The sequence below is a fragment of the Cygnus atratus genome, chromosome 23 (assembly GCF_013377495.2).
Source record: "Cygnus atratus isolate AKBS03 ecotype Queensland, Australia chromosome 23, CAtr_DNAZoo_HiC_assembly, whole genome shotgun sequence".
Classification (NCBI taxonomy): domain Eukaryota; kingdom Metazoa; phylum Chordata; class Aves; order Anseriformes; family Anatidae; genus Cygnus; species Cygnus atratus.
The window spans coordinates 1,003,454-1,029,346 of NC_066384.1; the positions used below are offsets into that span (position 1 = coordinate 1,003,454).

General features: G+C 67.8%; 1 protein-coding gene across 2 annotated transcripts; it reads right to left on the reverse strand.

Moving 5' to 3' along the window:
- Positions 1–50: 50 nt before the first annotated feature.
- KIAA1522 (KIAA1522 ortholog) lies at positions 51–16,775 on the reverse strand. Of its 2 annotated transcripts, none has more exons than XM_035562188.1 (7): positions 16,504–16,775; positions 6,375–6,530; positions 6,077–6,132; positions 4,733–4,850; positions 4,184–4,300; positions 1,157–4,087; positions 51–892 (listed from the first exon to the last, which is right to left on the reverse strand). In XM_035562188.1, the coding sequence occupies exons 1-7, from the start codon at positions 16,589–16,591 to the stop codon at positions 870–872; spliced, it is 3,489 nt and encodes a 1,162-aa protein (XP_035418081.1). In that variant the 5' UTR covers positions 16,592–16,775; the 3' UTR covers positions 51–869. The 2 variants fall into 2 exon arrangements, with proteins under 2 accessions (XP_035418081.1, XP_035418083.1); XM_035562190.2 differs by lacking the exon at positions 16,504–16,775 and adding an exon at positions 8,037–8,347.
- Between the last annotated feature and the right edge of the window lie 9,118 nt (positions 16,776–25,893).

Sequence of the window (25,893 nt, forward strand, 5' to 3'; positions counted from 1 at the left end):
GGCTGGCACGGGCCCGGCCCTAGCCAGGAAGCACAGGAGGCAGCAAGCTTCAGTCATCATCTTTACCAGCCGGGTACAGAGCTCTGAGCGGCTACGCGGCAGCAGAGGATTTTTTTTGGTCGTTTTGGGTTTTTGTGTTTGTTTGTTTGTTTTTTTTTTTCAGTCCAAGAAATCAAAACGTGACCCAAGTTTACAGAAACAGAAATGGAGGCTCTACCCCGGGGCCTGAACACCAGCTCAGGGGGCAGCTGGGCTCCCACCTGGCTGCGCCCGGCCGCAGGGCGAGCTGCGGGACGGGAGCGGTGCTGGCCAAGAACCCCCTCCTGCGCCTTCATCCAGGGCTGCGGCTCGGTGTCCTCCCAGCCAGCGCCTCCGTCCCATCCTGCTGCTGCTGCCCGCATCCTCCTGGGGGCTGCCGTGGCCGAAGCCTTCCAGTTCCTTCGTCCAAAGTGCTTTGATTCCTCGCAGGGCGGCTCCAGCCCCAAGCCCTGTCCAGGAGGGCTGCGCCTCCTCCCACGTCCTCGGCGGCGGGCAGGGCTGCGCGGCTCTGGCCCCTCGCGCTCCTCTCTGCACGGCTGCTCTGCTCCGCACGCACAAACCAAGCAGCAGCCCGGCAGGGAGGAGGTGCTGGCTCTGACCACGGGCCTCGACTCCAGTATAAAACAAAAGTTGCAAAATAAAGCTGTAGTACTTAGGAAAGTGAAACCAACACCATTTTTGCATAAATATCATCAAGGCCATGGAGGCTAAGGCTGTTTGCTTCCTGTATTAAGTTAGTTGCCAGTTCCACGCTTGTCTGTTGACCTGCCCAGGTCCCTGAGAGATTTGGATTCCTGTCCGCGGGGGCACAAGTCCTGCAGCTCCGTCCTTCAGGCTGTCTCTCCTCGTCTGTCTGCAAGGCGAGAGGGAAAAGCCCGTCAGAGACCTGGGTCCCACACCCCAGCTTCCCGCAGGCCTGGCCCTCGACCGCGCCGTCCCGGTGTCCCCCAGCCCCTGCGCTGCTGTGAGCCCTTGTGCCCAGCTCCGGCCAGCCGGTGGCTCCAGCACCATCCCCGGGGGTTTTGGCTACCGAGCCCCCAGCACGTGCAGAGGGCTCAGCCCACGGCAGGGGCTGAGCGGGGCCAAGCAGTCCCCGACCCTCCCGCCCCCCACCTACCTTGTGCCGGCGGCTCCGTGCCCGGGGCTGCAGCGCTCCTGCCCTCGGCCGTCCCTGCCGGCTCGCTCTGAGTCCTGCTCTCCTCCGCCGGGGCTGCCTTGGCCTTCCCGTCCGGCACGGGGGAGCCCAGCGCCTCCGGTGCCTTGGGGCTCAGAGGCGACGGGGCCGGCCCTGGGCCAAGCGAAGGCTTCTTGGCGACAGGCGGGGGCACCTTGCCGGGCTTTCGGAGCGCTTGTGATTTCCCTGGGCCCTGCTGGGCAGCGGCCGGGGCTGCCGAGCGCTGCCCCGAGAAATTCATCAGCTCAGCAACCAAGTTCCTCTTCAGGTCGGCCTGTGCCTCGGGCGACGAGGGCGTCTCGATCACCAGCTTCTTGGAGCTCTTGGCGAAGATGAAGCTGGCGGTGGAGGTGGGTGACTTGTGCCTGGGGGAGAGCTGCCCGTCCGCGGGCGGCCCCTCGGGGCCGGGCTGAGCCGTTTTGCTGCCCGGGGGTTTCTCGGCCGGCCCGGAGGCTGCCGCGGCCTCGCTGGCAGACAAGGCGGCAGCCTTGAGGTGCACGGCGGCGTGGAGCTGGTTCGAAGGCACCGCATCTTTGGCAGGAGGGGGCTGCCGCGTGGACAGGGCCCGGCGGACGGGCTTTTGGGGCGCCGGCCGCTCCTCGGCCCCGGCCCTGGCGGGCGGCTCCACGCTGACGGAGCGCAGCCGCACCATCTGCAGCAGCGAGGGCGTGACGATGGGCAGGCTGGCGTCCTCCTTGGGCACCGGGCCGCTCTTGCTCCGCGACGCCGGCTCCTTCTTGGCATCCGCCCGGGAGCCGTTTGCCGCCTTCTTAAGGCCGGTTTGGGGCGGCGGAGCCGGAGCTGAGGGTGGGGGGAGAGGCGGCGGCGGGGGCACGACGGCCTCGGGGGGAGGCTTGGCGGGGGACGGCGGCTGCGCTGCCCCGGCCGGCGGGTCCTGGTGCTGGACGCGCGAGGAGATGGCGGCCGAGAACGAGGAAGACGCAGCCTCTGGGTTTGGTGCCTGCTTCTGCCCAGCTGCCGGAGCCGGCACAGCATCTGGCAGGGGCAGGCTGGAGAAATAGGCTTCGTCCGGAGGGGGGAAGTCCGCCATGGACAGGTCGTGCACCTCGGGGGCCGGCGGGGGAGGCGGGGGCCAGGTGGCCTCCGCAGGGGCCTCGCAGGCAGGCTCGGGGCTTGCCTCCGCCTTCTTAGCCGGCGGTGGAGGCGGGTGGTAGGCAGGTGGTGGAGACGGCGGAGGAGACTTGGTGCTGGGCTTGGCTGAGGGCTCCTGGCTGGCGATGCTGGGCACTGGTGGGTCTGGCGAGGGGGCGAGGGGGCCGGCGGGGGCTGTGGGTGGCGGCTGGAGCTTTGTGGGCGGCAGGAAGAAAGGAGCGGGCACCTTGGGGTGCGGCGGGATGACGAACCTGTCCGAGCGGCTCTGCGTGCAGTTCAGCGTCTCAGAGGGAGCCGGGTCCGAGGCCGAGGAAGAGATGGAGGTGAGGGAGGACGAGACGGACAGCGCCGGGGACTGCAAGGAGCAGACCCGGTCCGGCTTCTGGGGCTGGACCCTGCCCGGGGACGTAGCCGGGGGGCCCAGCCCCTTGGTGGGCAGCGTAGGGGTCCCGCTCTGGCTGGAGTAGCCGCTGGAGGGGGACATGGTGCGGTCGGAGCCGTCCAGGCAGCTCCACTTGGGCTGAGCCGTGGGCTCTCTCAGCACTACCGTCACGCCACGGTCACCCGGCCCGGGGCTGCCCCGCGAGGCCTCGGGGGAGCTGGTGCCAGCCAGGCTCTCAGAGCGGACGCTGCTGGTCTCGCTCAGCGATGACGGGGAGAAGACCTCGTCCTCGACCGTCGGGCTGAAGGGCTCGGAGCGGAGGGACCAGGGCCCGCCGCTCTCCCGCTGGGGCCGCCGGTCCGGCTTGGGGGGCAGCCCCAGCACCTTGGCTTCCCCCTCCTCCGCCTTCTGGTGCAGCGAATAGGTCCTGCGAGGGGGTGCCGGGGGCTTCTTCATCTTCCTGAGGGAGACGCTGCGTGCCGAGGAGCGCTCGCTCGCCAGGCTGCCCGTGTCCGAGCCCTCTGCCTGGCTGCTCGTGCTGAAGGCGGGGGATGCCCGGCCGCTGCTGCCGCTCACGCTGCGGGGCCCCACGGCCAGCAGCCCGTGCGCTGTGTGCACGGGGGCCACGGCGGGCTTGGAGCAGGTGCTGGCGAAGCTGGCGGAGCTGTAGACGCTGACCTGATCGGTGTCGGAGCGTCCCGCTGCGTCCACCTCGCTGCGCGGCCCTGCCTCGGCCTGCCGGCGGTCGGAGCCGCCCTGCGAGGAGATGGTGGAGCTGTTGGAGACGATGGTCTCGGTGGACTGCGAGTGGCTCCAGTTGTCGCTGGAGGAGGAGGGCTCGCGGCTGCGGGCGCTGTGCTCCGAGAAGCGGGTGAGGGAGCGCACCGAGGCTGGGCTGGATGACACCAGGCTGCAGCGGCTCAGCGTCCGCACGCTGCTGCGCGTCAGGGCCACCACGTCCACCATGGGCGGCAGGATGGCGTTGGGGATGATCTTGGACATGTAGGTGCCCTGGGGCGAGATGGACATGACGGGGCTCAGCAGCTCCTGGGGGCTGGCGCTGGTGGTCATGCCTGGCACAGCCAGTGACTTCGGCCTCGCCATGGGCGACAGCTTGGCCGACGTCTTCCTCCCCAGCAACGTATCGTCGTAGTAAACGCGGTCGATGTGCTTCTGCAGGGCTGTGTCCGCCTCCTCCAAGGCTCCCAGGCGGACACGGGCACCGCCGGGGACATCCAGTGGTGGCAGGTTCCCGTCGATGGTGGGGATGCGGATGGCATCGCCGGAGACCTGGCCGCCGTTCAGCAAGGGCTGCAGTGCCTGGCTGCCCCCGCGCCCGTTGGCGGGGTGTCCCTTGGCCTCCCGGCTGTTCCTGAGACCTGGGAGCAGGCAGAAATGAACCAGGTGTGATCCCAAGGCAAACACACCCAGCTGAGGGATGGGGCTGGGCCTTAAGGCTTGCCCACGACGCTTACCCAGCTCCTTCTGGACGTGCTGGGGGATGCCCAGCACCGTTGTCCTCCTCTCCTTCCTCTTCCTGCCAGCCCTCTCCGAAGATTTGGCGAAGGAGTCGTGCGGACGGAAGGTGGAACCTGCGAGAGGCGTGAGCGGGTCCAGCAGGCGCAACGTGGGCCCCGGGACAGGTCTCCCCAGCACCCCCAGCCCAGTGCCCACCACCGCTGCTCGGGATGCCCTGGGACAAGCTGAGCTCGGGCACCCGGCACAGCCCAGGGAGGCATCGGCAGCTGCCAAACAGCCGCACGGTCCGAGCAGGGAGGAGACAGCATCTGTCCGTCCGTCTGTCCCCCTCGCCCAGTCCCAGCCCAATGCCTGCAGCAGCCTCTGACTCAGCCGGAGCTGCTCTCTTCTCCCCAAGGGCCCCCAGATCCCTGCACTGGCTTGTGGCCGTGCAAACTCCGAGCCCAGAAGCCCCCCGGGTTTCCTGCCAGGCTCCCCAGGCGCCCTGACCCCTCGCACCCCCTCGGCTCGCAGCCCCCAGCCCCGCAGCCCCCCAAGCTGGGCACCTTTCCGCTGGATCATCTCGGAGCGGATGGAGAGGGCGTCCTCGGAGGTGCTGTCGGTGAGGCAGGAAGCCGCCCGGCTCCGGAAGGACACGCTGTCATCCTCCGAGGACGCGCAGGACTGTGTGGGCAGACAGCGGGCTCAGGCGGGCTGCGGGGAAGGAGCGGCCCCAGCCCCGCCAGGCCCCCTCTCCGCTGCGAACTGACTCCGCAGCCCAGCGCTGCTGAGACAAAAGCTTCTCCGAGGGCCAAAGGCTGACTCAGCCACACCGGCAGCCAGAGTCCTCCCACCAGGAGCGGGGCCGAGAGCAGCCCCAGGGACCCCACGCAGCCCCGCGGCCCCCGGAGAGCCGGCGAGCAGGGGTCCAGCTGGGTGGAGGAGCCGCCACCGCCCTGACCCGGCACCGGAGGGAAATGCTGGGCTTCCACCGAGCCAGAACCACCCCGGGGCTTCGGCCAGCCCTGCTGCGCCCCGGGGCTGGGGACGGCTGGGGGCTGGGAGGGGAACGGGGCTGGGGCAGGCCAGGGGACAGGGCTGGGCAGCGGGGTGGCCGTGCCAGGGGAAATGCAGCAGGCGTGTGCTGCCCCGGCCAGGGCACGGCTCTCTGTGCCCCTCGTGATGGGCACGGCGCTCTGTGCCCCCCTCGTCCCTCTAAAGCACCTCCCGGCACGGCCAGAGGGCAGGACGAGACACAACCCTGAAAACCACCGCCCCGAACCCTCGGCAGCTCTGCACACCCGGGGACTCACGGCCTCGCTTTCCCCCTCGCCGCCCGCTTCCAAGGGGTTAAGGTGGCCGAGCGCCAAAGGGAGGCAGCGGTTTAAGCAAATACACGTGGGTGAGGCGCTGGGAGCAGGGTCAGAGCTCAGGGAAGCGGCAAACCCGAGCTCAGCCAAGTGAGTGGGAGTTTCTCGCCCATCAGCAGCCAGGGAGGGGCCCAGCCACGGGGCTGGATGCGGCCAGCGGTCCCCGTCACGCCGCCCCATCTCCCCCCCTCGCTCAGCGCTGACGGGGGACACCGCTGGGGCGAGACGGGGGGGACAGAGGGACACGGGCATGGTGGGGGGCCCTGGGCAGAGCCACACAAGGCGGGACGTGATGTGCCAGCGGTGAGAACAGGGACAGAGATTCATCGTGGGGGGAAAGAGGTAACACCAAGGGGGTCACAGCCCCTTACTGCCCCGTGCACCCCCCTGACATGGTCCTACAGCCCTCATCTCAGCCAGGTCACTGCCTCCTCTGGGCCCCAGAGCTGTCCTGACCATCAGCGGGGGCAGAGGGGGCCCGTCCTGCTCTCCTCACCCCCCACAGCCACGCAGCAGGGCTGGCGGGGGCTCCCCGCTCACCTGGAGGCTGTTGGTGTCCCCGTGGTCCCAGGCACTTTTGGTCTGCTTCTGCTTCTCTGCAGGAGGAAGGAAGGAAGGGGAAGGGGGTCAGTCCCTCTGCGGGAGCCTGGAGGGAGCAGGCAGCCAAGAGAACGGCCGCTGAGCCCAGGGCAGCACCGGCCACCAGCGTCGCCCCCAGAGCTGGACTCTGGTCACCCTCGGTCGCACCGCCCACGCGGGCAGGACAGCCAGCTGCCCGGGGCGCTGGGGGCACCTTCCCGTGGCAGGGCAGGGCCCCCGGGGGCCGGGCCCCCCCTACCTTGGTGCTGCAGGGACTTGAGCCCCTCGCGGGCCTGGTTGTGCAGCTCCTCCAGGTGCGGGGGCCGCGTGCTGGGGAAGAAGACGTTGTCGGGGCATTCCTCGCCTGGCTTGTACTGCACGCTCAGCCGCTTGTCGTTCTCACTCTTGGCAGCGCCTGCAAAGGCAGAGAGAGGGGTCAGAGGGCTCCCCAGCCGGATCCCTGCAGGCGAGCGGCCCCCGGACCCGCGGCGAGGCAGGATGCGGCCCGTGAGCCCCCCCCCCCCCCCACACCCCGTGAGCTCAGGGCTGCACCGCACGGGACCGGCCTCGTCCCCCCCGCGCTGCCCGGCCGATCGATGCGCTGGAGTCAGGCTGTCTCGGCTGCGGGAGCCGCAGCGTTTCCTCCCCGCCAGCCGGCGCAGAGCTGGGGCTCGGCACTGCCTCTCCAGCACCTTCCTCCTCTCCGGCACCTTCGTTAGGGGGCAACCGAGCCAGCGAGACGGGCGGGGGCTGCAGGCCGCCCAGCAGAGAAGGGGCAGCGAGGGGGATTAAACAAGGGCAGAAAAACTTTCCCTTCCGGAGGCTTGCATCATCTCAAAGCCTCGCAAAGCACCCCGAGAGCAGGGACTCAGCCCCACGCCCAGGGCGGGTACAGAGGAGGGAAACCGAGGCGCGGCCCCCAGGGGACCCAGAGGCTGATGTAGCCCCCGCCATGGCCTCCACAGGCTCCACGTGCCATGGCACAGCCGGCACAGGGCCCCGCACGCCCCAACATCTTGCAGCCCCCTCCCCGCACCGGGCAGTGCCCGCGGACGGCTCCTGCCCGGGGGTCCGGGTCCCCACCGGGGGCTGCGCCTGGCAGCGCGCAGGCAGGGTGACACGGGGACACGGGCACAGCCCAGCCTGCTCTCGTCTGCCCTCCGCCGCCAGCACGGCCTCTGACTCTTCCTGCCTGGAAAAAAACAACTTCAGGCTGAGAGAAGGGAAGGGAGACGCACCGGGAGGGCGGCAGGGCCGGAGGGCAGCGCTGCGGGGATGCGGGGACCCGCTGCTCGGCTGGGACGGCCGCTGCCCTGTCACACCCAGCCCCTGGCCCCCGCCACGGCTCGCTCCCAGCTCCGGCCACGCTCCAGCTCCGGCGCACAAAGAGCAGGCCCCGAACAATGGAGCCGGCCCGCCCTGCCGCGCCGTGCCACGAGAGACCGGGCTCGGCCTCCGCCAGCGCCCGTGGCACGGCGAGCGGGCACCGAGGGGCTCAGCCAGGCAGGGAGCGCTCGTGGCAGCTGGTTTGGGGACCCCCTGCGCTCGCACAAGGTCCCTGCGTGGGACACGAGGCACCCGCAGCCCCCATCGCGCTGCCCTTCCCCTAAACCCTTCCCCTCCCCAGTTCCGGCAGCCCCTCACCGGACCCCCACCCACGCACACTCGGAGCCGCCTTCCGGCGAGACGGGCGCGATGATTTTAGGGGCGCGATGATTTTAGGGGCACAATGATTTTTTCCATTAACTTCCCGGGCCCGGGGTGACCTTCCCTGCCCTCCCCGGGGCGGCAGCCGCCGCAGGGACCCCCCCAGCCCGTGCCGGCTTGGCAGCAGCCCCCTGCGAGGCGGTGCGGGCAGGCAGGGTTGTGGAAGGACATGGGGTTTTTCTCCCTCCCTCCTCTCCTCCGCACCTCCACTCACCCTTCTTGAAGAACGCCAGAAGCGAGGAGAGGTTCCTGCCCATGAAAACCACCATGGTGGCCGGGGAAAGGGGCTGCTCCCCGCGGGATGGGGGCTCCGCCGCCCCCAGCGGAGGCTCTGCCGCTGCCTGTTGTGCCGGGGGGGCCGATGCCGAGGCCCCTCAGCTCCCTCTCCCCGTGCTCATCCGCGCCGCAGGAGCCAGCGGGAGGATGCCCGGCCGGCGGAGCGGCTGCGCGTGGGGAGAGGATGGAGCCGGGGAGCGCTGCGCGGCGGCGGCAGGAGGGGACAGCCCCAGCTGCTCCCTCCGCGCTCCTCGGTGCCGGAGGAGGAGAGCAGGGCCCCTCCTCTGGCCCTCCCGCCCCCTGCCACACACAGCCGGCGGGGTCGGATCCTGCCTGGTTCGGGGGCAGAGCCCCGCGGGGCTCCTGAACCTCTGCGCCCATCTGGGGCTGTCCTCGCCTGGTCCCCTGGGCGCAGCGGCCTTGCAAACCAGTGTGCCGGCTTCGGCACCAGTGTGGCCGGCTGGGAAGAGCTGGGAGGCTTTTCCTCCCGGCAGCTGGGCAGACGGTGCCGGTGGTCCCCCACCACGTCCCCCAGCGCAGCCGGGCACAGCCCTGCTCGGGGGACGGGAGCATCACGGGGCGAGGGGCGGCCGGTCCCCGCGAGGTGTTTGTCCCTAGGCACAGGGCGCCCAGCACGGCGGTGCAGGGGGCGAACCAGGCCTCGCACCAGTCTGACCAGTAGCTCCAGCTACTGCCCAGCAGCTGGGACGGAGCCGCAGGCAGGAGCTGGGGCAGGGGGCAGCGAGCGCCCGGCCTCCTCTGAGCCCCCAAAGCACCGCAGGACCCCTCCACATCCCCCAGCCGTCGGGCTGCCTCGCCACGAGGCGCAGATGCTCCGGGGATTCCTCCGCATCGCCAGATGGGTCCTGAGCACGTCCCGGCGCAGGCGTGGCTCCTCGTGGGCTGCCCAAATGTTGTTTGCAGCCAGGCACAGATTCGGCCGCAGGCAGAGCAGGGTCGCCCGAGGCACCGCACGCACCCCGCGAGGGCAAAAAGGGCAAAGGGCACCTCCCCGGCGGGGCAGCTCCAGCGCTGGGGAGGACTGGAGGATTTCCTCCCCTGCATCTCCTACGTGCCGGTAACAGCGAGCGCGAGCAGCGCCCCGCAGCTCCTGCTATGCACAACCCAGCACCCTCCCTCCAGCACAGGCAGGATGGGGCCGGCCGCCCACGCGCTCACCCAGAAGGTGCCGGCGGCTGCAGGCGGGCGCTCCCGGCTCTGTTCACAGCGCGAGTGGAAAAGGGACATAATTAAAGGGCTGAGGATGCACAAAGCAGGCAGCCACGTGCTGCGCTGAGCGCTGCCCTCTCCTCTCCGGGCAGCACATCACGAGCGCCAGCAGGAACGCAGCTGGGAGAGCTGCTCCGTGGGGAAGGATCCGGCCCCCCGAGGCAGCGCGGCACGGAGCGGGGCGGAGGCCTGCTGGCGGCTCACCGGAGCTGCTGCCCGGGGTGGCGGGGACACCGCCGGTGCTGGCAGCCGTCCCCGCTCCTCCTCCTGCAGGAGGCCCATCGAAGGGCCTGGAGCGCAGCAGGAGGGAGCTCCGCATCGCTGGGCACCGTCCAGGGGGCCGGATGCGGTTACCCAAGGGACGATGCAGCCAGGTCACCGCAGCCGGGCTGAGGCAGGAGCGCCCCGAGCCACAGCAGCATACAAAGCACGGCCTCTGCTTCTCCTCCCCTTCCCCGCGACCTTCGCTACCTCCTCAGCCTCCAACTCCCCTCGCCCGGGCAGCCTCGCCCCGGCGCTGCCAACACAAGGAGCTCCCCGCTGCCCCAGGGAAACCCGCTGCCGAAGGGACCCGACAAAGGGGAAGCAGGCGGGAGGAAGGCGGCCGGGAGGCCTGGTCCTGCAGCAGAGGCCGCAGCTCTCGGTGGGCTGAGGAAGCCGCCGCAGCTGCAGCCCGTGCCAGCAGCAACACGCCCGTGCGCGGCCGGCGTCCCGTCCCTCGCGCATTCCTTGCGACGCGCCCTGGATCGACCCGTCCCCTCCGGGCTCCGCTGCTCCGACCCGGCACACGTGCCTGGTGCGCACGTGGCAGCCGGATCCTGCTGCGGGAGGACTCTGGTTCCTTCCCGGGAAGGGCAGGACGGTCTCAAGGACGGTTTCCTTGCACGGGAGCTGGTGGCCAACACCGCAGGCCAGGGACTGCCGACGCCAGGCACGGCCTGGAGGGAGCAGAGCGCCCAGAGCGAAGTGCAGCTGCCGGCCCAGGCACCTGCCTGCAGCCCTGCCCGCTCCGGCCGGCAGCGAGGGGCTGGGGAGGGCCTGGGCAGAGCTGTGCGAGGCTGAGACCCCAGAGGAACACGGCTGGGTTTGTGCAGACCCAAACCAGGGATACTGTGAGCAGGAGACGGTGCTGGCCCAGCTGCAGGGCACGAGCCAGCCAAGCTCCCTCGCAGAGCTGGCTGAGAACAGCCGCTGCTCTTCCCTTCGGGGAGAGCCAGAGGGAGAAACCCTCCGGGGGCGAGCGGTGGCTCCGTTCCTCCACACGACGAGCAGCGGTTGGGCTGGCCCCAGCTGCACGCATCCATCCCCGCCTGCGCAGCACTGCCCCGACTTGCCTTCGCCGCGCGGCGGGTCCCGCGGCAGGAGCGAGGAGCAGGAGGCGCAGCCCTGCCCGCCCTCCGCCACCACTGACTCACCGGAGAAAAATGGGGAGGAGGAGAGGGGGGGGAGCTGGCGAGCCGGGGGGAAGGGGGCTGCGAGGTCCCGGAGGAGGAAAGGGAGGAAAGGAAAGGCTGCCTTCCCCCGCGGCACGGCTCCGGGGGGCTCGCGCACCCCAGCAGCATCGCGCGAGGCTCGTGCTCTCACAGCACTCTCAGACCCCTTCCCACCCCGCAGTCACCGACCAGCGGTGCCCAGGTGTGAGCACGGCTCGGGGACCACGTTCGGGGACCCTCTGCACCGAGGGGGCTGCAGAAACACGGACCAGCCTCGTTGTTGCAGCGAGGATCCGCACAGGATCTGCGCCCCGGGACACACCACAGGACTGGGCTCTCTCAAGGCAGGATGAGAGTGCAATAATATTTATCGTGGCTTCGGAGCCCCCGGCTGTCACGCAGCCCGCTATCTCCCAGGGGTTGCAGCCAGCCCCAGTCCTCACTTCGGGGCTGATGTTTCAGCCAGGAAAACATCTCCGCAAAGCAAATAAACACGAACCAGGCTCCACTGCTGGCTCTGATCTCAAAGACGATCCCACGCAGAGGCAGAAATAAAATTAATTTCAAATAGGAAAACAAACTCGGGTCTTTTTCTTCCTCTCGATTACAGCACGGAAAGCTACCACAAGTTCCCCAGGACTTGTACAAGTCAACGGGCCACGGCCAGGGCAGCCGGCACTGGGGACGGGGGCGAACCCCCAGCTGGAGGAGGGCTGTGGGCCCGTGGGTGCCCGAAGGGCAGGAGGGCACCGTGCTGCTCCGTGGGGCTGCGCAGAGCCAGCTCAGCCCTGACCCCAGCCCCTCCTGAGCACGCGGCTGGGGACGGCCACACGGTGACCCAGCACGCTCGGCCTCGTGAGGGGCGACGTCTGCAGCTCCCAGCCGGGCGTTATTGCAGCCCCTCGGCGAGGGCCGGGCGCACAGCGAGCGGCCTCCGACGCGTGCCTGCGGGGCCAAACATCCCCGTGCAGAGAGAAACCGGGACAAGTTGAGACACACAAGCACCGAGTCTCCACTCCGGGTCACGCAACAAACAGAGGAGAGAGCTCAGCTCTCTCCCGGGCCGCTCCAGCCCCCGGCTCGCGCTGTCTCCACGCGCTTCCCCAGCCCCGCGGCGCTCCCCGGGGCGATGCCGTGGGCAGCCTGGAGCTGCCGAGGGCAATGGGCAGTCCCGTGCCCGCTCCCAGCCCGGCTCGGCTGTTCCAGCCCAGCGAGCGGGGCCTCCCGCCCCGTCCCCACCCCGCTCGGCCCCTCCTGGGAAGCCACCGAACAGGTTTGAAGGTAAATAAGAACAGCTTTCCCGGCCGGCCGCCAGCCGGATCCGGGAGGGAAGGGCCCAGCTGCAGAGCGCGGCCGCAGCCAGCGAGGCGAGGGACGGGGCTGAGCCCCACGCAGCCTCCAGAGCCACGCAGGAACCCCCCGGCTGGGGACCAGCCGTCGTTCACCCGCTCCCTCCCCAGCGATCCACCCCGAGCTGTGCCGAAGTCCGCAGCTTTATTAGTCCTGCTTCACCTTTCCTCTACCCGCCCCGTGCTCAATCCCACGGCGCCGCGCACGCCGTTCGACGCTGCCGCGCTCTGCCCCGGAGCTGGCTGCGTCCCCACGGCGCGTGCCATCACGCCCGCTGTGCTTGCAGGTCCCGCAGGTACTCTGTAAATGTCGGGCATGCCTGTCACAGCAGGTACTGCGCTCCACGCAGGAGCAGGTCCAGGAAATGGATTAGAGACAAGACCTTGCAGGTTTTTCCATGCACGCATCCCCTGCCCCGCAGCCTCATCCCCCCCTCCTGCCCGCACGTGCGCCGGGCAGGGCTGGCAGGAGGCAGCACGGCGGGGCAGGCGCTTCTCCGCCTGGGGAAGGACGCGGCGAAACAGGGCCAGCGGGGAGCTGCCGGACAGGGCTGGGGCTGACCCCGAAATGATGGGGGGAAAAGGAAAAAAAATAATAATAATTAAAAAAAAAAAAGGCCACGCAGCAAAAGAGCAGGTCCCCTGCCCTGCCTCTCGGTGGTGGAGCGCCTGCCAAGCAGGCACGGCTCGGCACGCATCAACCCCGGATCAACGCATCAACGCCCGCATCAGCCCCGGCGTGGTGCCTGCCGGGGCGGGCCCCGGCCCTTATCTGCTCCCCTGCTGTTTGTGGAGCCGGCCCGGCACGGCTCTGCCTCAAACAGCGGCTGCAGAGAGCAGAAGGACGCCCCGAACTGCTCCCGGAGAGAGCCGGGGCTGCCAGCAGGCTCCACCAGCAGCCCCACGGCAAGGGGCAGGCACCCACGGCCTGAGCGCCCCACGGCTCGCCCCTCGCCCCCTCCTGCCCACCCACGCTCTCGTCGTGGCTCTCATCAGTTCTGCTGGGCACAGAGGCCGGGCCAGGACCCCCCACGGCACCATCGCCACAGCCAGGCTGCCAGCCCGCGGGCTCCCGGGGCCGTTCTGCTCCCAGCAGCGGGGCTGGGGCCAGGCCGAGGCCGGGAGTCCAGCGCCGGGGCTCCCCGGCAGCTCCAGCCCCAGCTGACGCCGCTCACCACCTCGCTCCCCCCGGGTGCAGCCTGGCCCGGCGCCACGTTCCTGCACCCTGACTCAGCAGGGCTCGGCGGGGCTGTCCTGATAAGGAGGAGATAAGAGGCTGTGGTCTCCATGGTGCTCAAGGACTGCCAGGGACCTTCCCCAGGCAGCTCCGTGGCAGATGGGGAGGGGAGGAGAGGCCGGGGATGCGTCCCAGAGACAGACGGGCCCTGCTCCGGCACGGGGTCGGGGAAAAGGAGACAGCTTTTGGGATCCAGCCCCGCTGAACCGGGTCTGGGAGGCTGGGCTGAGGACAAGGTGCGCCGTGACACCGGCAGCAGGGACCAGGTCACGGGCAGCCACCCGCGGCCGCCCTCCCCGCTCGCCCTCTCGCTGCGCTGGCCCCGTCCCATGGCTCCTGCCCTTCAAGATCAAACGGCAGCGGGCAGCCACGCCGCCTCGCAGCCCGGGTTGTGCTGCCAGCGCCTGTCTGGGCCTGACCTGCCCCTGCAGCCGGCCCTGGGCACCGCAGGCGCTGCCACCGCCGCACGGCCTCGTCGGCACCGGGTCCGGAGCAGCAGCGGGTGGAGGAAACAAAACCCTGGGGGAGGGAAGAGCAACAAGGAGGGGAGGAAAAACAAAGAGCCCAAGAACGGAAGGAGCAGGGAGGTTACCCAGACACGGCCAGCGGGTCCAGGGAGGGAGCACTTGTAAATATTCTCCAAAAGCACACATCGGGCCAAGCAAAACTGCTGCGGACCTGAGCCCCAGCGGGGAGCGGTGCCCAGCCCCAGGCGCCCTCCGCGCCCCAGGAAAGGGGGGAGGCAGCGATGGGGCCGGGCAGCCGGGGGATGGAGAGGGGACCTGGGGGCTGCTGCTGGTCTGTTCACCAGCGATGTGCAATCGGCCTCAGACCTGCAAATCTGGGAACCCCGTAAAGGGCAGGAGGAGCGGGGAGCTCGGCCGGCCCCATCCCGAGGGAGCCGGGTCCCCGCACCCTGCCCCCAGCCGGTGATCCCGCTGCGCCCTCCAAAACGCTGAAGCGACACAATGCAAATTCCTTCGCTTTGTGGCCGCCGCGCCGTTGCCATGGAGCCGTGGCAGAGAACAAACAGAACTCGCCCCACGTTTTCCCAGCGCCTTCCACCCGGTGCCCTTCAGCCCCCCTCACCCGGCGAGGCTGCGCCCGTCGCGGGGTGAGCTGCCCCTGGCGGGGTGAGGTGAGCCGCCCCCCGTGCGCTGCTGCCCACCTGCGCTCCCCAGGGAATGCCCAGTGCCCCGTCCTGCGAGGACACCTCCGGATGCCACAAGTCTCGGAGCAAGACACGGCGCTGGCAAACGAGCCAGGCTGGCAGAAGGCTTCCTCCTGAAGAAGCTCGGGGCAAGAACACGAGCCGGAAAGAAACTTCCAGAGAGAAGAAAGCCCCCGGTCTGGGGGAAGAATGCGGGATGGGAGCAGGAGAGGGCAGAGGGCTGCACCAGGGGCCGCTCAGAGCCATGAGCCCCAGGGCAACCCCACGGGGAGGTGTGGGGACAGCACAGGGCAGGAGCCCAGCTCCAAGCACGGGCTGCACGGCCCCGCTTGGCCCTTCCCAGCTGCCGACCGCAGCAAGAGGAACCTTTCGGTGGAGAGGAGACCACAGCCGGGAGAGGCGCACGGCGGAGAGCCCGCGGGGCAGGAGGTGCTTGCTTCGCTTCTCCGTCGAAGTCTTTGGGAAAGGGATTTCCCAGCTGCCTCCTTGGGACTTGTTTGCTTTGCTCAATACCCATTTGACTTTAACAGGTAATTGACGGTGTGGATAAACGAAGGCTTTGTTACAGATGTGACACACTCCCTGCACCCCTCGGTTACAGGGCTGAGGGCTCAGAGCGGTGCGGTGAACGTTCCCAGGAACGCCCGCTCTGCAAACCCCAACCCTCCCGTGCCCGAGGGACGGACCGGACCCGCAAGGCCCCTCGAGGGCACAGCCTTCTGGCTCCGCGGGTCACCTTCAAGCCTCACCTGGGGAATTTCACTCGGCTTTGTCACTCCCCAAGCCTGGCTGGGGATCCAAATCCAGGCTGCGGAGCGTTTGCCTCGGGGACAGCTGGCACAGCTGCACCTGGGCACCCTGCGGCCCGTAAAGAGAGACGGAAACAGGGGAGCCAAGGGCAGGAGGGACGGCAGGGACGGCACATCCCTGCAGGGCTGGTGGCAGAGCCCCCGTGCTGGCTCTGAGCGGGGCAGGACCCGGCTGGTGCTGGGAATGTACGAGCCAAGCAGCCAAACCGCCCGGTTAACGCCACCCCGGACCCACCAACCCCACCTGCACCAACCCCGGGGCTTTGTGAGCGCCCCCCATCTCACGCAGGGGACAAGGGGACAGCGTAACACCAGCAGGGCAGGGCAGCAGCTTCCAGATGAGGACAACGGTACTGCAAGAGACCTTTTGCTGCCCACATCATCCAGCGGACGAACCGGGGAGGGGGCACTGCAAGGGGCTGGTAACCCTATAAACACACCCAGCCCGCATAAGGACCCTCCCCTCCCCTTTCCCCTTCCCCGGAGAAAAGAGCCGGCCCTCTCCCTGCCTCCTCTGAGCTTTTGAACTGCATGCGTGGAGCTGGAGCATAAAAAAAGCGGTGGAAGCGGTGCCCCCGGCTGCATTGTGAGAGCCGAGCTCGGCCCCTGCCTGGCCCCCCGCCCTCTCCCCCTCCCGAGCGGCTGAGGCAGCGCTGCGTGGGCAGGAGGGATGCACGGGGCTCCTGCAAGAGCTCCTCAACTCCAGCACCGCCCGGGCACGGCCGGGAAACCGAGGCAGGGGAAGGGAGAGGAGGCAGCTCAGGGCCGAGGGGGAACGCGACGCCGGCAGCCCCGGGTCCCTGCTCCAGTTGCTGAGAAAAACAAGTCGGTAACCAACCCGGCGGGTGATCGCTGTCCTGGTAGCGCAGGAAAGCCGCGGGCTGGCCGCTGCCGGAGTTCGCAGCAGCCCCTGTGCACGTCAGGAGCTTCTTCCCCAGCTCCTGAAGTCAGAGGGCCTAACCCTAACCAACCCCCAGCTCGGCTGCTGGTCCCCGGGGCCATCAGCTCCCTTTGGGGAGCGTGAAGCCACCAGCAACCTGCCCCGACACCGGGCTCAGCTCCTGCCCCAGGCCCCCCGGCACGAGAGCAAGTGGAAACAACAAACTTCCCCAGCACTGCCCTGCGAGGGGCCCAGAACCAGCCCCTCCCCCCCCGGGTCCCCCCCAAGGCTCCTACCTGCCCTCTGCTTCCCGGCACGGCCCCAGGGCCAGGAGGAGCCGGCCTTGACGCCCGCGGGGCTCCTCTTGCGGTGCGCGTTGCCCATGAGGCCGGTCTCGCCCTCCACCGCTGCCGGGCGGAGGATGCCGCAGCGCTACATGGTGGTGCCGAGGGGGCTCCGGGGGGGTCCCGTGGCGGAGAGCTCCCGGCCGCCCGCTCCCATCCCTGCGGCTGCGGGAGCCCGGCGCTCGCAGCCGGCTCTGCCGGAGCCAATGGCACAGGCAGAGAGAGGAGTGGCCTCCCGGGAGCGCCCAGCGGCTCCGGTGGCACCCTCCCAGCTCAGCTCCCCGGCGGGTGCTGAGGCCGGGACCGCAGGCGCAGGGGGCTCCAGCCCCCCAAGGCCCCCCCTCTGCTGTCGGAGCGCTGCCGGCTGCCTCCGCCATCAGCACAGCGCCCGCCTCCATCCCCGCTCACGAGTCCGCGCTGTGACGATTGCTGCCTGTCCCCGAGCGCAGCTCCAAGCACCACGGCTGCGATGCGGAACAGCCCCCGGGGTGGGGGTCACAGGACCCCAAAACCCCATCGGGATGCCCCCACCTGGACCTTCCCCAGAGGCCACGAGTGGGACCACGGAGCCCAAGGACTTGATCTGGGTCCGGCTGCGTCCCGAAGCTGGGGCGAGAGCCCCCCCGGCTGCACGGCAGCTCCCCTGCGTGCTTCTGCCTCGCGGGGCAAGTCGGAACTGGGCGAACCCCGAGGACACCCCTGCAGCACGGGACGCACCGGCACGGCGCTGTGCCTGGATCCCGCTCCCTCCCGGGGTGATCCCAGCCTCACGGCCTCTCTCCTGCCTCGTGGCCCCGCTCCCGACGCGCGCGGTTTTGCAAGCAGGAGCGGCAGAGGTCTGTGCGAGGGCAGCTCAAAGCGGCGCTGGTGCAACAGGCGTGAGCTCTGCACAGACAAGCCCAGGGACGGCCGTTGTGAAACGCGGGGGCCAGGCGGGCAGCGCGGAGCGCAGCTTTCCCTGCTGATTCTTAATTAGAAAATTAAACGCTGCGAGGGCAGGGAGGGGTCAGCTGGTCAGACGGTGGGCAATTCCTGCCGGGAATGTTTATGTTCCTTTGGTGATTCAGCAGAGGATCAGATAAATAGGAAGGACGGTTTTGTGGTAAAGGCACAGGACTAAGGGGAGATGAAGGCGGGGGGGGGGGAAAGCAACCAGCAGCTCCTTCCTGACCTCCTGAGGTGATCCGCAATAAATTAACCTCTGGACTCCAGTCCCGCTCTCTGCGCTGGGATTGACGCTGCCCCCCTTTCCCGCCGGTGGGTTTTGCTGGGGGCAGGCAGGCTGAGCGGGGCGGGGACCCTCACACCCTGCAGACGGGGCCCAGCACCACCGCCAGCCCCCGCAGCTGCTGCCCCGGCACGGCCCCTGCCCGCTCTGCCGTGGGAGAAGTGATGGGAACGGGGGATTCGGTGCGAAACCCTTCCCAGCAGCCGGGGCCGGCTTCCCGCTGCTGCTCTGCGCCACCCAGGCCACGAACTTTCCATCTCCCCGTGGCTGGGACCGAACCAGGACGTGGGCACAAGCGCGGGAGAGTCAAAGGTCCCTGCCCGGGGACTCGGAGGCCGTTTTTCACTCCGGCTGCAGGAGCCGGGTGAGCTGGGGACATGGCAGGGCTGCCCGGCTCCCTGCACCCCCCGGGTTCGCCCCCCAAGCAGACACGCCGACCCCGTGCGCGGCATGCTTCCCTCACCACCACGACGCAGGGGTTCCTCTAAGGCTCACCAAGAGTTCTTCCAGTGAAGCGTTTTGGTTCCTCTCCCTGCAAGCAGCGGAGAGGCTGGAGCCGCGATGCAGCCCCAGATTCAGCAAGACCTCTCCCTCTGCTCCAGCACCGCGGCCCCCCCCAGCGCCCGAGCCTCACAGACTCTGCCCCAGCAGCCAGCTGCTCTCAGCCTTCCTTCCAGCCACACACTTAAATCATTGCGCCCAGAAAGCTGCTGGGAAAGCAGGGCAGCACACTGCGCACCCACAGCTCCCCCGGCACGGCCTTCCCCGCGCAGAGGGACGCGCTCGCCTGGCTACAAAACCCGACTGTGGAGCAGCCAGAGGGGCCGGGGGCCGGAGGCACATGGACTCCAGGACGGAGGCCCCTGACTTTATCCATCAAACATACTCCGCCGACAGCAAGGAACGAGGCGGGCCAGGCAGGGAAGCTGGCAGTGAGATACAGATCTTGTCATCGCCGCGTGACTGCTTCGAGCACATCTGATCCCCACCGAGTCACGCGCTCCCCCTGCCCGGCTGGCAGCCCAAGCGCGGAGGGGCCGGGACCCCCCTGCGCCAGCACCAGGAAGGATTAGTGCCTCCACTGACCCCTTCACCGAGCAAACGCAGAGCGGGAGCCGAGCTGCCTGAATGAGAAAGGAATTCAGCCCTTGTTCCCTTAATGGGGAAGTAAAGCGCAGCGAGGCAAAGGTAACACAAGAAACCCACTTGAGATCCCCAATCATTAACAGAAATACATAACCAGGAGGGTTTCGAATTATTTCCTGCTCAGGCCGGAGCCTGGGCCATCAGCAGTGTGTGGCCTCGTGCTACGCTGCGGACGGCAGCTCCGAAAAACGCCCACAGGAGTGGAGGGGGGTTCGGCTCCTGGCTCTGCTTGAGGCTTTCGTGCATTCACTGCAGGGGACGCGGGGACCAGCCCGAGCTCCGGCTCCTTTTGGCAGGTGAATGAGTTTTTGCTTCATCTTTGCCCAGCTCTTCACCTTCCGACGGCTTATGTTCCCACCGGCGCTGGAGACAAAGTCAATGATGATATTGTCTTATGAAATAAAACCTTCCTTCTAAAAGGAAACATGACTCCGGTGAAATAGTTTTATCGGAGCTTATGGAACGTTATTTGCAAGAGTAATTCTTCCAGTTGTCTCCAGGTGGAATAGCTGTGGTTGAGGACACACCTCTCTTTGTTCAGCAGAGCAGCTCGCAGTTTCCAGCCCAGGCCAGCCGGTGGATTCCTGTTGTTCGGATTTTCTGAAGTGTCACTCTCTGCCTTCTGCAGATTAACAAATTCATGACCGCGCGCGTGGGAACAGCCCCAGGCAGCAGGAGACGTGGGGGCCACGAGCAGGAACGCCTGCACCTCCCCGCGGCCTCCTTCACTTCAGACAAGTTGCGAAGCTCAGGACTAAAATACAAACCCTGCGTTTACACCCAGCCGCGACGGCGCTGCCATATGGCAGCGGAGATAGAGGAAATCGAGCGATGGCGGAAGAGATTTCACATCGCAGAGCAGCACGCAGAACTGCCGCCCCGGGGCAGCCCCCGGCCCCACGCTGCCTCCATCGCCCCACGGAGCCCCGCAGCAGGTCCTGGGGGTGCCGCTGCCTCGCCACGGGCACACGGCAGCAATCACGGGGCCTTCAACAAGCGCTCGCTCGTGTTGGGAGGCAGCCGGGCGCGTTTAAAGCTTTATTTTTAACCTCACGGTGACCCCAACTGTCTGGAAGCCTGTTGCTGCTGGGCTGCGCTGGTATCAAATAAGAAGAGCCAACCCTAATTTAATACTTCTGGAACATCAATTCCTGTACTTCACTGGGGAGTTATGACCGATGTTGTGAAACCCAGAGAGAGCAGTAGCCGAAAACTGGACTAAGCCCACTGACACACACTCCCGCTCAGCGCCACGCTCACGCCGCCTGCCGAAGCGCGGTCCGCGCAGGGCACGCTCGCTGCGCGGCGCTGCCGAGGGTTAAAAGGCTGGCGTAATCTGTGTGGGTTTGCAAGCATCGCTCGCAGAGGAAAAGAAAAAGCTTTCAGCTTTCTTGCTCCCGACGGAAAATCCTCTCACAGGCAGCAGGGAAAAGCAGCCACACGTGGCAAACCAGAGCAGGCGGCACAGGCGAGCTGAGGACCTCGGTTTCCTGCCTCACGTTAGCCCGTTTGTACCGCCCTGGGCAGGTCGCCCCCGTCTCCCTGCGCCTCTGCTCCCTTCCCAACAAGTTAACACCACCCCTCGGCCTCCAGAGGTTTCTGGGGAAATAAATACCCTACGAATTGTGAGGTGCTTTCACACCGTGGGATCAGGAATCACGGAAGCGCTGAAAAAGCAGGCTGCAGGCGGGCAGAACAGCCTGAGCGTGGAGATGTGCCGCAGCTCACCCTGCTCGCGGCGGTCTCTGGCGTTCCCGGCACGACGAGCGGCTGGGACGCGACGATGCTGTTCCCCAGGGCGCTCCTCCACCTCGCACACCTGCCGATCTGTCGATCCTGCCCACCGGTGTTCCCTGCAGAAGGGGCGGCCCGAAGGTTGCCCTTACGGCTCGCAACATCCGTGCTCTCCCCAGCTCAGCAGTTTGAGCAGCCAGAGATGGGACGTCCGATGGGATGGACCACCAGCTTGACCCAAGCGGAAACACTCGTTGTCCTGTTCCCGTGATTTCGGTGCTGAGCAATTCAGACCCAGCTGACAGCCAGGTTGCCACCAGGCAGAGGAACCAGCCCTGACGTGCAGCTCCCCAGCACGGCTTCGCCCTCCCAGTCAGCCCCGTGCCCCAGCACCCACCACAACCACAACTTCAGCCCGCGTGAACGGAGGGTGACGGAGAGCCGCAGAGCTCGCCGACCTGACCCAAGCCACCCCTCAGCACCGCACAGATGCGGGGAGAAGGACGAGCACCGCGCCCGCAACCAGAGCCTACAATGATTTGCTTAAGCTCTCCTCTTCCCCATCCCACAGCTCCCAGCTCGATATTTGGAAAACTTCCCAGGCCGGGCAGCGCCTGCAGCCTCCAGGCAGGTCAGAGCTTCGCACAGCAGCCAGCGCTGCCCGGCTCCACATCCACGCCGGCCCCCGCAAACCACGCGGCACGGCGGGGCCGTCGCTCCTTCATCTCCCTCCGCATGACGTGGGCCATCGCGAGAGGAGCTCTCGGCCGCTCGGGGAGCATTATCACCCCGTCTTAAGGACGGAAAACAGGGGAACGGGACTGCTCCAAGGTCAGCGGGCAGCAAACCCTCCACGCAGCCCCATCTCCTCGTCGTGCCGGGCGTTCGGGCCCCCCGGTGCCCACCACTTCCCCGGTTTTATCCTGGGGACACGCAGCCGGGGCGGAGGTGGTTAACCAGGGTGGGGCTGCGGAGCCGCTGCCTGCTGGAGCCAGCCGGGGTGATTCAATCAGGCGCACGCTGCAATCACGGCACGTCGGCGCAGCTTCCCCGCTCCACACCTCCGAGCGGCTCCGCTGGAAACATGGCAGGGACACGGCAGGCAGCTGCCAGCGGGGTCCTGAGGCTCCCGTGCACACAAAAAACCCTCCCCGGACACCTAACGCACAGCCAACACAGCGGTGACGGTGCCCTGGCAGCACGCAGCTCCATGCTCGCAGGGACAGCACGACGAGGGGGCTGCAGGCTGCCTCCGAGAGGTCCCCAACAGATGGAAACTTCTCCTGGGGTTCACGTTTGGAGGATTAGCTAGAGAACATTAAAACTTAAGGGAAAAAAAAAAAAAAAAAAAAAAAAAAAAAAGGATGACAGAGCTGGTGCGGGCCTTTCCGCGCTGCAAAGAGGAATAGAGGAATATCACATGCTTTGGCACAGCTCATTTTTTCTGCTCAGGTTTCAGCGCCAGGCCCACAGCAGCGGTGTCCGCGCTCGGCGTGCCAGGAGGAAGGTCCCGCCAGGCGCACCGGTGGCATCGCACCGACCTCCTGTGCGGAGCCTCTGTCAGAGGCCCTCCTGCCTTTCCACAGCCCCTCCTTTCTTATCAAAGATCACTGCGCTTCTCAAAGCGGTAAACATGCCCGCACGCGGTCCTGAATGCCCAGGAATCAACTCCCCAGGGCAAATCGAGGAAGAAAGTTCCAGGCGACAGCACCCGGCTGCGTTCGGGTGCCGCAGAGGCGGCCGCTCCCTTGGCCGAGCGAGGCCCAGGAGGTGACACCGCCGCCCGACGTGCCCTGCAGGGAGGGCAGTGGCGTGACAAAGCCGGGATCCCTCGCAGCTCGGGGAAGAGGCCGCGCACATCCCGGGGGTGATGCCTCCTGGGGCTGCTGCCATGCCAGGCTGCCGGCTACCGGAGGGCAACGGCGCTGAGCAGACAAGCACGGCCAGCACGCCACCATGCACTGCTCTGCCAAACACCCATGGGATGCTGGGCTGAGCCCACGGCTCCCCGTAACATCGCCCTGGGGCGTCCCAGAGAGGGCACCCGTGGCAGGTTCACCAGCACGGCCAGGAGGCAGGGACACAGCCGGGTTACGGAGGAGAGCGCCCGCAAACAGCCGGGTGGGGGCCATATCTAGGACAGGAAGGGCCACACCTGGAGCACGGCAAACACCCAGCCGAGGAGGAGGAGGAGGAGAAGGAGGTGGCTGGCGTCCCTCCAGGTTTCCCTCAGCCCCAGTGACCTTCTGACTCAGTGGAGAGCGAACCTACCCAGTGAACCGGCAACAGCCTCGGGGTAGGGGCAAGACCACACCGGGGCCTGCCGGATCCAGCCTGCTGCCGTGGCCACCGCTGCTGCAGCCCCCGTGGCCACCGCCACCACGGCCACCTCCCTTCAGCCGTCACCGCGGCCGGTTTCATAACCATTCTTGGCCACCACTGTGGCCCCTCTTTGGCCTCCTCCGTGGCCACCAGTGCTGGCCCTCCTCAGTCACCTCCTCGGCCACCACCTCGACCCCTCCTCAGCCACTGCTGTACCCGCACCTAGGTCACCTCCACGGCCACCAGCAGGAGCCCTCCTCAGCCACCGCCCTGACCTCTCCAGGGCCACCACCTCGGCCACCACCTCAACCCCTCCTCGGCCACTTCTGTGGTCACTTCCAGAGACCACAGCCGCCACCCTGACCCTTCCTCAGCCACCACCCCGACCACCCCTTCAGCCACCACCCTGACCCCTCCTAACCCACTGCTGCGCCCCATTCTCACCCCCCTTCCACCACCACCGCTCAACTCCTCCTTGCCCACCTCCCCGGCCACCACAGCCACCACCCCGACCCTTCCTCGGCCGCCTCCCCGACCCCTCCAGGGCCACCTCCACAGCCCGGACCTTGAACCCTCTGCAGCCACCACCCCAACCTCTCGCAAAGCCATTGCTGCTCCCAGTCCTCAGCCACCTCCACGGCCACCGGGGCCAGCACCCCGACCCCCTTGGGGGCCAGCACCCCGACCCCCTTGGGGGCCACCTCTGCTGTCACCTTGACCCCTCCTTGGCCATCACCTTGACCTCCTCCTCCTCCTCCTCTTCCTCCACCACCACCACCACCCCCAAGCTCCCCCCGCGCCCCTCACCTGCCCCACGCTGCTGCTGCTGCTGGGGGCTCCCAGGTGGGGAGCTCGCACCCCTGCGCCTCCTCTTCCTGCCCCGCAGCCAGCTGAAGGCCCTTCGCAGCGAGCCCGCCTTGCCGCCCTTCTTCTGCCGGGGGGCCGCCGCCGCCGCCGAGGGGCCCCCGGGCTCGGCTTCGCCGCCCACCGCAGGTGCAGCCGGGGCGGACATGGCCGCGGCGGGCAGGGCCCAGCGCCGCCCGCTGCCCATAGGGGCCGGGCCCAGCCCAGGCTCCTCCGGCTCCGGCTCGGCCCCGGCCCCGGCTCCGGCTCCGAGCTCCCGCCGAGCGGGAGGCGCCGACGGAAAGTTTCTGCGGGGCCTGGGTGGAGCCTGCGGCCTCGCCGGCCTGCGGGAGGCCCGGCCCGGCCCTGCCTCCGGCCCGCCCCCGGCTCCGCCCGCCCCGCAGGTGGGGGACCCGAGGCCCGGAGCCACCTGCGGGGCGATCGGGGCCGAGGCCGGGGGCTCCACCTCGGGCCCCGAACGGGCGGAGGCCGGGCCCGAGGTGGAGCCCCCGGCCCCTCTCATGAGGGGGGCGCACGCCGGGGGTCGTGCGCGCGTGTCCCCACCTCACCACCATCCCCCAGCGGACCCCACACAACGCTGCCCCAAATGATGGAAGACCCCCCACACACGCACAAAAAACGAATTTATAAGGGGCTCGGGGGTTATTTATTCCCCCGCACGGCAGGGAGCTGGCACGCTCTCCCCAGGAGCACCGGTGGATCTATGACAAGCGATTTCTCCGCTCGCACGCGGAACACAACCACCGTGGTGGGCTAAAAGGGGGTGGCAGGGCACGCCGGAGCCGCCACGCACTCCATATCGGTGGCAGCAGCCCCACGGGAAAGGTTTCTGCACTCTCCGGGTTCGGGTTCCCCGTGAGGATGCGCTTCCTAATGGGAGAGGCTGCGATGTTGCATTTAAAATGCATCCTTCCCGGAGGCTCGCGCTCGGCCTGGCTGCGTGCCCGGGGGGGGGTTTGCCAATGTCTGGAAATGACTAGAAGAATTTACAAAACAAGAAGCCTGGCCCTCCTGTGGGCTTCCCTGCACGCCCCTGGCCGGTGCAGGCGGTGGGATCCGGGGCTGGGTACCACGGCTCTTGCGGTCTCACAAATCCCGGTGTCCTGCTGCCGTTCAGCATTAACAACGCTGGAGCATGGGGATGTGGGGCCCTCCCCAAAAAGATCACGTCTCTCTCCTCTCTCCCCTCCTCAGATTCAGCAGAACCAGTTTTAAAAATATTTTTGCACGCAGTTATAGGGCATTGTCCAAATAAGAGAGCGAGGCTCAGTCACTCTCCTGGGGCAGCGTCTGACTGGAGCTCAGCTCCCATGGGAGCGATGCAGAGGACAGGAGGGGACAGCAGCTCAAAGCCCTGCCTGTCCCCACGGAGGTGACGTCCCCAGCAGCACCCAGTGGTGCCACCAGCCACAGCACCGCACACTCCAGCCCCTGGGCAGTCACCAAAGCTCTGCTGCTCGCATGTGGACGGCCCGGGCTCGGTGCAATTGGGTTCCCTCGGCCCTTTCCCTGCCCACGTTCCCTTTCCCTGGCTGGAGGCAGTGGGACGGATCCGTGCTCGGGGCCAGACACCTGCTGGCTCCACGGGCACAGCCTCGTGACTCATTAACGCCTGCGGTGCCTGCGGGCAGTGGGGACCAGGTCCTTGCCCAGCCACCCACCCTGCTGAGCCCCAGCGGTGCCATCTCCCACCTCAATGCACCCCAGAGCTGGAGCTGCCGCTGGAAACCCCCCCACGAGGGACAGAAGCCGGAGCCGCTGCTCCCCGGTGCTTGCCCCAGGAAATGGAAAAACCCAGAGCCGAGCCCTTTCTGCAGCAGTGCCCCCATTAGCGATCGCCGGGACACAGAGGCCGTTTGTTGCGGTGCTTAAAATTAGCTCTGCACTTGCTGCTTTAAAAACGTGCTTTATAAAAGCCGGGGGGGGGAAAGGGGATGGCACTTTGCCCTGGTGTGCGGCACGCACTGAGGGAAAGAGCGAGGGATAAGCGGCAGTGTGCATCCCACCCGGCCTGATCCCTGCTCCTCCGTGCACCCCAGGGTGCTGCG